Source organism: Cibotium barometz, chromosome 3, assembly GCF_041138505.1.
Source record: "Cibotium barometz isolate CiBa-2024 chromosome 3, ASM4113850v1, whole genome shotgun sequence".
NCBI classification, from domain to species: Eukaryota; Viridiplantae; Streptophyta; class Polypodiopsida; order Cyatheales; family Cibotiaceae; genus Cibotium; species Cibotium barometz.
The window spans coordinates 65,916,778-65,925,173 of record NC_141048.1 but is presented as its reverse complement, the minus strand read 5'-3'; the positions used below and the strand labels follow the sequence as shown (position 1 = coordinate 65,925,173).

Genomic DNA, 8,396 nt, shown 5'->3' with positions numbered 1-8,396 from the left:
GGCTCTAGACTTAATGGGCGACCTTTTCACCCTTTAATATGCCTTTTAATGTGGTTTCACCTTCCAATCGACAATAAATACCTTTGAAAATTAAGGTTGAAAGTCGTACAACCTCCTTAAAGAAAATGGGTTGTAAAGGATAACTTTCATACTTATAAAAGTTTCAATCACAATAATTATCATTTTGTTCCAAAAAAAAAAACTTTGAATCACAATTGGTACAATTTTGAGACAATTTTTCACAGAATTTTGTTCTAAGATACCCCATATTTAATGTTTTCTTTGACAGTTTCCTTCGAATAGATCCTTATATAGTAGCAACTTGAGTGTCCACTTGTTGGTCTCTTATTGAAGGTAAATTGGTCTCTCGTCAGTTGACAATACACAAACGGCCCGAATGTCATGGGGAGCCACGAGGATTTCAACTTGGGACTTTCCACTTCCCAATCACAAACCCTTACTGATAGGCTTCACACATATAGGGCACTCAAGTTGAAAACTCATTTTTTCTAATACTCATTGCTAAAATTTAATGTTGAGATTTTGTGGTTTTCTCCCCTAATTTCTATTTATAATCATTTATTTTTTGGTTAGTGACAAGGAACAAGCATGACTAAAATGGGAGGAAAAGTTATGGCAAGAGGGAGGCACATGAGCATTTCGAAGAGCAATAACACAACGGGCAAGAAAGCTTGATAACCGAGGTGGGGAGGGTGCACCTTCGATTGCACAATGCTGATCACTCAAGCGTCGGATATACTTAGTCAAAAAAGTGCCCAATCCGGATGCGACACCCACATGCTCAATAGGACAAAATGGGCATTGCATAAAATTATCGTTGATCGTGGGCGGGAAGCTAGATGAGAAGAGTTGGCATTAATCTCTGTTTTTTTTTAAATGTTTAAAGTTTGGTAAATTAGAAATTACAACTCACACACCCCATCTTTACAAGGTACCACCTCAAGTGGGTTATGTTCTATACATTTGAGCTCCAAAGCTAGGTCTCCTGGAGCATGTAGTGTAGTGGTAAGTCATGGTGCACAAAAATTTCACATCACGGTTTCCATGTGCCTGGGAGGGTGGGGTGCCCGAATGCACATTCGTGTGCTATTTTTTCATTACACAATGGTGATCACCCAAGCACCGGATATGCTCAATAAAAAAAGTGAACGATCTGGATCCTAGGCCCACATGCTCAATAGGACAAAATGGGCATTGCATAAAATTATCCTCAGCTGTGTGGGCGGGACGCTAGACGACAAGGGTTGGCATTAATCTCTTTCTTCTATTTTTTAAAAGTTTGGCAAATTGGAAATTACAACCCACACACCCCATCTTTACAAGCCACCACCTTAAGAAGCGGCCACATCAGACTTTGAACTTGTCATTTCATGCATGGACTTCAAACACCCTAACAACTGGGCTATACACTTAGTGGTAAATTGGCATTCATCTCATACCTACTATCATTACAAGGTGGCTATTGATAGGTGTTTGTAACTCATTAAGTAAATGGAACTTAGCTCATAAAATCATTCTTCTCATGCATGCCCACATCTATTTGAAGAATTTCTTGGTATATATAACCGATGCATAATGGTACAATATTTATTGAAATATATAGAGTACATGGTATCAAGCCTAGGTAAAATTATGGGTAATAGAGCAACAATGAAGAGAAGCCCATATAATAAAAAACAATCCCATTGTGATGGTGTAGACTCTCGCACTCAACAAGTGAAATGTGTGTGTGTTGGATGGGGTGTGTTCAGCCCATGTGGACATGGCATGAAGAGGCCATGTGAGCCACATATTGGGTGTCTTGAGTTGAGCAGTATTTGAGCCGAGTCACTTGTATGCATGTAGTATGTAAAAGAAGAGTGGCTAGTACCCATTGTGGTCAAGGAGGAGTGCCATGCGTTTACTATTGTGTTGGGTGGTATGTGTTTACCTAGCTTGGTGTTACTCAAGTTCATAGTTTTAACTGGGTGGCATGTGTTCACCATTATAAGAGTGAAAAGGGTTTGTTATTATGGGAGTTCATCGTTCATTCGATTACGAGAGGGACTATGTGAGAGTGCTATTATCGCTTATGGGAGGATGTTGAGAAATAAGGTCGAATAGGAGTGAACATGAGTTAGTGTGTAAACAATAAGAGTGATTAGATGAGCTGGATATATAGTGTGACTATGATAGATAAGATTGATTGATGTAAGGGATGAGGTCAATGTGTGATGTGAGCGACAACATTGAGATGAGCCTTCTGACTATATAAGTTATCCTTAGCCTCACCTTTTGTGAGAGGAATTTTTATGAGTGGACTTGGTGTGATTTTGGAGTTCATTATCTCGGCATTGAGATGAGCCTTGTGACTATATAAGTTATACTTTTGTGAGAGGAATTTTAATGAGTAGACTTGGTGTGACTTTAGAGTTCATTATCTCACTTTCCTTATTTCATCCACTTCTATATTAACTTGATTATACTAATGGGGTCTAGGACTTGCTTTGATTCTCCCTAGCTTGCATGTTTTTTGACATGTTGGCAACTAAAGACAAAGAAGGATCTAACCTTAGGGCCATGGCTTGGAAACCCTAAGCCCTCACCATTAGATTGGGCACCCATGGGTTGAGTTTGATCCATTTATATGGAAAGCATTAACATAACATTATCCATGACAATGAGATTCACACTATCACATGTGCCAAATGTCGTCTAGAAAATGCTCTCATTCAACACCATGAGACGAAAAAAGGTGGAGGACCACTTCTTAATTTCCCTTGGTATAAAATGATTACTTTTAAATTGATTTTTATTTGGCTCATAAGCGATACTAGGTTTTAAACTAGGTAATGTGACATGTCTATATTGCAACTTTTTGATCAATCGTTCAAGCTAAACCCGACCAAGATTTCATGGCCAAATAGGCTATTGGTCACTTTTCGCCATGCATTTTGTGAAACTTCAAAAAGGCCTTAAACAAACACCGCACGAAAATTCCTAAATAAAATGGAAGAAGTTGTGCACAAGACCTTGGCCTCAACAATTAAATATGGTGGAATATGCCCATATCTTGTGTTAGGTTTGATCATCGTCAAGCAATCTGAATGGCCATGTTTTATCCTTTGACGATTTCAAACACCCACTTAAAGGAAGTTGCAATGTCGCTACACAGCATTCCTGGCCCATGGGATGGGACAAGATTTGCATGGAGTCTAGTGTGAAACCAAAGAGAGACGTGGTATCTTCCAGAAGGCCCGCGCACCGACTGCATAAATCTAAGGAAATTTAGTTGCCGTTGTTGCGTCTTCTTGGCCTTGGACCTTGGCGTTGGGAACCTTGTGCGGATGCTTCATTTTGAGGTAGATATTGTTTTGCTTCACGAAGGATCTCGAGATTTGGGCGTTTTTTTTTTTCCATTTAAAATCCTACGTAGTGCGAGGCTGCGAGCTTTGAAGTCGTCACAACAAATGCATGGAATAGAATCTTAGCCGCCTATGGGTTTTTTCTCAAAATGAACGCGGGCTTCGAGGCAAGAAGCCCAGGCGGCGGGCATCGGTGTGAATCGTTAGCCCAAGGAGAATCGCGCACGCATCCCGAATTTACTTGCAACGGTCGGTACCCGGTAGATTCTAGAGAGTAGAGAGAGAGAGAGAGAGAGTAGGGAGTAGATACTAGAGAGAGATCTGACAAAAGCGGAGTAATAGTTAGAACTTAGAAGCAAGCTGTGCGTGCATTTTACCAAGTCCTCGAATCTCGTGACACGTGTGCTTGCTTGCTTGCTGTTACGTTATCCCGCATCCCAAGCGTAGGTGGTGAACCAAGCCCACACGATCTCCCCTTTTCAACCTTTGGACCGTTGCCCCAAATAAACTAATTATTCACCATAATTTGGAAAAAGAATTAATCTCAATCAATTTTTTTTTTAAAAAAAATAGAAAATCCAAACATCATGGGAGTCTTTGTGTTGTCTCTCATATTATGGGCTAGTTCGAATTACATCACAAAAATTAGACTAACCTATGGATTTGTTTGATTTTTTACAGATGACTTCTACTCAAAGAAAGCTGTGTGCTCATAGATGTAGATTCCTTGTTAAGTGAATGTGGTAAACTAGCAAACAACACTAAGCCCATTAATTAAGCCCCATACCTTCTCAGTGATGGCTTGTAGCCAGGGCCACTTGGACTCTCTATGACTAGCTCAAAATTGTCCTCATTGATGGCCCTGTGTGCTGGGCTTGGGCTGTCTCTGATGGTGGCCATCCTCCTAGCTGGGTTGTCTTTGAAGGCATCCTGCGCCAGCGCAGCTACTTGTTGATGGTGTGGGCTGTTCTTTGTCCGCCCACCGCCATCCCTGCTACCTCTACGGTCCTGCCACATTCACACAACCATATCAGAATAAGGCTAGGCTAGATACACATGGGGCGGTCATAATGATGGGCCTGAGTACCCCCAACCAGTATGCCCCTGTACGTGTAACTAGCCTAAGGCTAGTTCCATTAAATGCAGCCCCAGGCGCCTGGACTGACTTGATTGCCTATCATAATCATAATGGGCTAGACATCCCCTATTAAGGACTTAAGAGGGCCCTAAATTAGCAAAATTTAGATTGAGAAATGGAAGGCCAAAATGTGTCCTCTTACATCTCGGTAAGGATAGTCATCTGCCTCAAGCATGTGCACCACATGGCCCATCTTGGGTCTCTTTTGAGCATCAGGATCCACACAGCGCAATGCCACCAGCAGAGCCCTCTTAAGAGCCCGCGATGATGGCTTCACAGCCAGTTTTGGGTCCACCACTTCCTCGGACCGCCGGCTTCCCACCATCAGCTTCAACCAGTCCACTAGATTAATCTGCAAATGCAAAACCAGTCAATCATCATCATCTTAACCAGACACTTATTGAATGTGTAATACTCATCGGGGAGTATGTCCCATTGGTAAGGGTACCAAGAGATTGAATGAGCATCCACTTATGTGCACAGGGTTGTGATGGCACTATTGCCTATGGGTTTGAAAAACACACTAGGATTGAATTTGTAAATTTCTCTCAAAGAAGCATTCAAGATGCCAAAACTGAGGGGCTTTACAGACTAAAAGGTTGCAATCTCCCCCACTCATTTTTCTTGGCAGGGGGTCTACCTCAAACACACCCCCGCCCGTCCGATGGGTGGGGATATGTGAAGTTTCTTGATATGGTATGATATTGATGCCACAAAGACTAAGCTTACAAAGCATCAAATCATCAACTCTCCCACTCACATTATTATACTCACCTAATAAATTAAGACATTGCATCATAGAGATTTATTTAGCTCACCTCCCCATTTGGCCTGCTATAATCAACAGGGTCTCTCCCAGTGATGACCTCCATTAGCAAAACACCAAAACTGTAGACGTCGCTTCTCTCATTAAGCAAACCCGAATTTGCGTACTCGGGTGCGACATACCTGGACAAGGAAAGGGCCAAGTGAGCCTTGGTCACGACATAAGGTCTCTCCAGAAAACAAAAAGGTATACAGTGGATTCCATATTACCCAAAAGTTCCCATGACTCTTGTGGTCACAAAGCTCTTCCCAGCACCCAAAAGCTTTGCCAATCCGAAATCTGAAACTTTGGCATTCCACTGAGTATCCAACAGGATGTTGCTTGACTTCACATCACGATGAACCACTTTAGGTTCAAGACCTTCATGTAAATATGCCAACCTGAAAAAACAATCATCAGCCATTTGGCATCGAGGATGCACCATGGTAGCCAAAATCAGCATATGAGGATCCTCACAACCATCATATAACACATGAAGATCCTCATGTAGCACATGAAGATCATCATATCATATGAAGAATCAATCACTATATATCATACCAAGTTTACCATGGAGCATATTTTCTAGACATCTGTGACTAATGTCATAGAAAATATGCACTAATAATTTAGGGTTTCAATCCAGTCTAAACTCAAAATAGACTCCTAACAACAACATATATTAAAGGTCAAATCAGAGAACTAACTCGTTCAACAGAGAGGACTTACCCTTTTGCAGTTCCAAGCACTATCCTCATGCGGCCTTCCCATGGGATGGGGTTGTTTTCTCCAATTTTTCCATGAATCCACTGATCCAAGTTTCCATTGTCCACAAACTCATACACCAGCATTCTGAATAAAAGCCATAAATTTTTCAAAATCATAAATATAGCTTTGAAATATAAAGGGCACTCAACAAACCAGAATAGGCACTCTTGATTGGACTAATCCTAACAGGCTTACATGAAAAGGGTTGGAACAAAACAATAAGATGCAGGAATGGTGAATGCAAACCTATGAGAGCCTTCAGCACAGTAGCCGATAAGGCGGACGAGATTCTTGTGCCTTACTCGGCCAATGGCCTCAACCTCTACTCTGAACTCTTTCTCAGCTTGGCCCCTGGCATTATTAACAGACTACATTAAGTTAGCCTTGATGCAGATAATGTAAAGGAAACACAACTAAGCAAAGGAACACTAGAATGAAGGAAGCAACCTGTTGTTGAGCAAATTCTTCACAGCTACGAGGGAGCCATCAGGTAGCTGGCCTCTGTAGACTATGCCATATCCACCTTCTCCAAGCACATTGACATCAGAGAAGAAATTGGTGGCCACCTCAAGATCTCTGAGCGTGTACCAGTGACCCCATCCAAGGTGAGAAACCTCCGGTACAGTAGGACCTTGAGCTGTGGTGGCAGATGTAGGAGTACTAGCAGGGACAACAGAGGCATAGAACTCACGAGAGCGGGAATCCCCGCATGCGCTTGAGCCCTTATCACCATTGCTGGACCCAAGCAGACCCCTCCTCTCACCCTCCACCATGGCTTTGTCCACTGTAGCCCTGCTTGATGCATCATATCTCCCCTCTTCTCCCACCATTTTCCACAGTGTCTGCCTTCCTCTCTCAGCAAGAGAACCCTTCTCCACATCGATATCCAACTTTGGACTCATTGTATCTGCAAGCTGAAACCGCGTCGCATCCTTCTCCATGTCTGAATTTTCACCGGATACCACATGACCATGGCCAACATCATGGCCGTGGCCAGGCCCACTTACAGGTGGGCTCAGATTCCTTATGTGATCTACATTGATCTCCTTTGAGACCATGGGGATCATGATGGGAGGGATTTTTTCGGATAATTTCCTCGATTTGCTTCTTGAGCTGAGCCATAGAGAGAGAAAGAAGAGGATGAGGACAATGAAGGCCCCAACACCAATGCCAATCACAACCCACAATCTGAGCCCAAAAATCGATGTTTTTTCCGAGAGCTGGGTGTCGAGGAAGCCGCCACCAGTCATGTTTGCAGGGAGCAGAAAAGCTAAGTTATTAAAGGTTCAAGCAGAAGCAAAAACCAGGGTGCATTGAAGAGCTAGAGCTTCAGATGGAGACATTCAGATGGAGCTATAGCAGTGATGAGTTGGTGAACATAAGCTTGCAATCCTTTAGTAGAATTCTCATCTTCATCTGAATTGAAGTGCAGAAGGAGGTAGCAGAATGCTTCTGATAAGCAAAGCTGGGATGCTTTACGAGCTGCATTGCTCAGACGCTCTGCTCTCTTCCATCTCTGGGGGTGCTTAAAGCAGCCCAAAGTCAAGATAATTGTACCCAACAGACAGGTGATAAAAACCTGTCTAAAGGTTAAAAGGCATCTTACTGTATTCTCTTGCCTGGCTGTCTACCCGGGAGACAAAATACGCTCTACAAACAAACAAACACACACACACACACACACTCACACCACGAGACCAACGAGACCCCTCTACTCCTGTGACTTGTGTTAGATTGGAGTTCAAAAAAAATTTCACCTGTCAGATCTATATGAAGACATATCCCCAAAGAGGGCCTTTTGGTGAAACCCACTACGAGTACTAAAAGCTAGCACCAGCAAGCACAGTAGTTTGTAGCGCGCACACACGGATACACACACAGTGATGAAGAAAGGGAGGACGGTGCAGCTTGGCTCATGAGTGCTTGAGTTCACGCGTAGTTACCACTCCCCTCTCGCTCCCCCTCTCTCTGACATCGTGAAAGTTGGACAAATAATGGAACTCACTTCCAGTTTAATAAATCTTGTGCCCATTTTTATCACCTTCGTTTCACATTAATGTTTCGACTAATGCCACTGAAAAATTCACCCCTTTACACCTTTCATCTTGTATTTAATTAATTTCATTGTGTCTCTCCTTCCAAAAGGCTAATCATAATCTTGGACAATATATAATGCAAGTGAGAAGAGAGGTTTGGTATTTCACCCCATTAGAAAAGCAAGTGATCATTAAATACTTATTGTTCCCAAAAAAAAGGAAAAAAAAAAGCAAGTGATCATTCATACCTTTCTCTTTCTCTTTAATCAATCAAGTTTGGGTTT

The 8,396-nt window shown here is 42.4% G+C and overlaps 1 protein-coding gene across 1 annotated transcript; it reads right to left on the bottom strand.

Annotated features, from left to right (window-relative positions):
- Positions 1 to 3,903: 3,903 nt before the first annotated feature.
- Positions 3,904 to 8,106, bottom strand: LOC147640419 (putative serine/threonine-protein kinase At1g01540). Its single transcript, XM_086780332.1, has 7 exons — positions 6,524 to 8,106; positions 6,323 to 6,427; positions 6,038 to 6,160; positions 5,539 to 5,709; positions 5,322 to 5,451; positions 4,646 to 4,855; positions 3,904 to 4,373 (listed from the first exon to the last, which is right to left on the bottom strand). Exons 1-7 carry the CDS (start codon positions 7,324 to 7,326, stop codon positions 4,140 to 4,142), a joined length of 1,776 nt encoding a protein of 591 aa, XP_086636458.1. The 5' UTR covers positions 7,327 to 8,106; the 3' UTR covers positions 3,904 to 4,139.
- Between the last annotated feature and the right edge of the window lie 290 nt (positions 8,107 to 8,396).

Excerpts from the sequence above, each read along its gene's own strand:
- LOC147640419 (XM_086780332.1), bottom strand. The coding sequence starts at position 7,326 with ATGACTGGTGGCGGCTTCCTCGACACCCAGCTCTCGGAAAAAACATCG. Across the intron at positions 5,710-6,037 it reads GTGCTTGGAACTGCAAAAGG|GTTGGCATATTTACATGAAG; the intron begins GTAAGTCCTCTC and ends TTGTTTTTTCAG. Across the intron at positions 4,856-5,321 it reads ATAGCAGGCCAAATGGGGAG|ATTAATCTAGTGGACTGGTT; the intron begins GTGAGCTAAATA and ends TTGCATTTGCAG.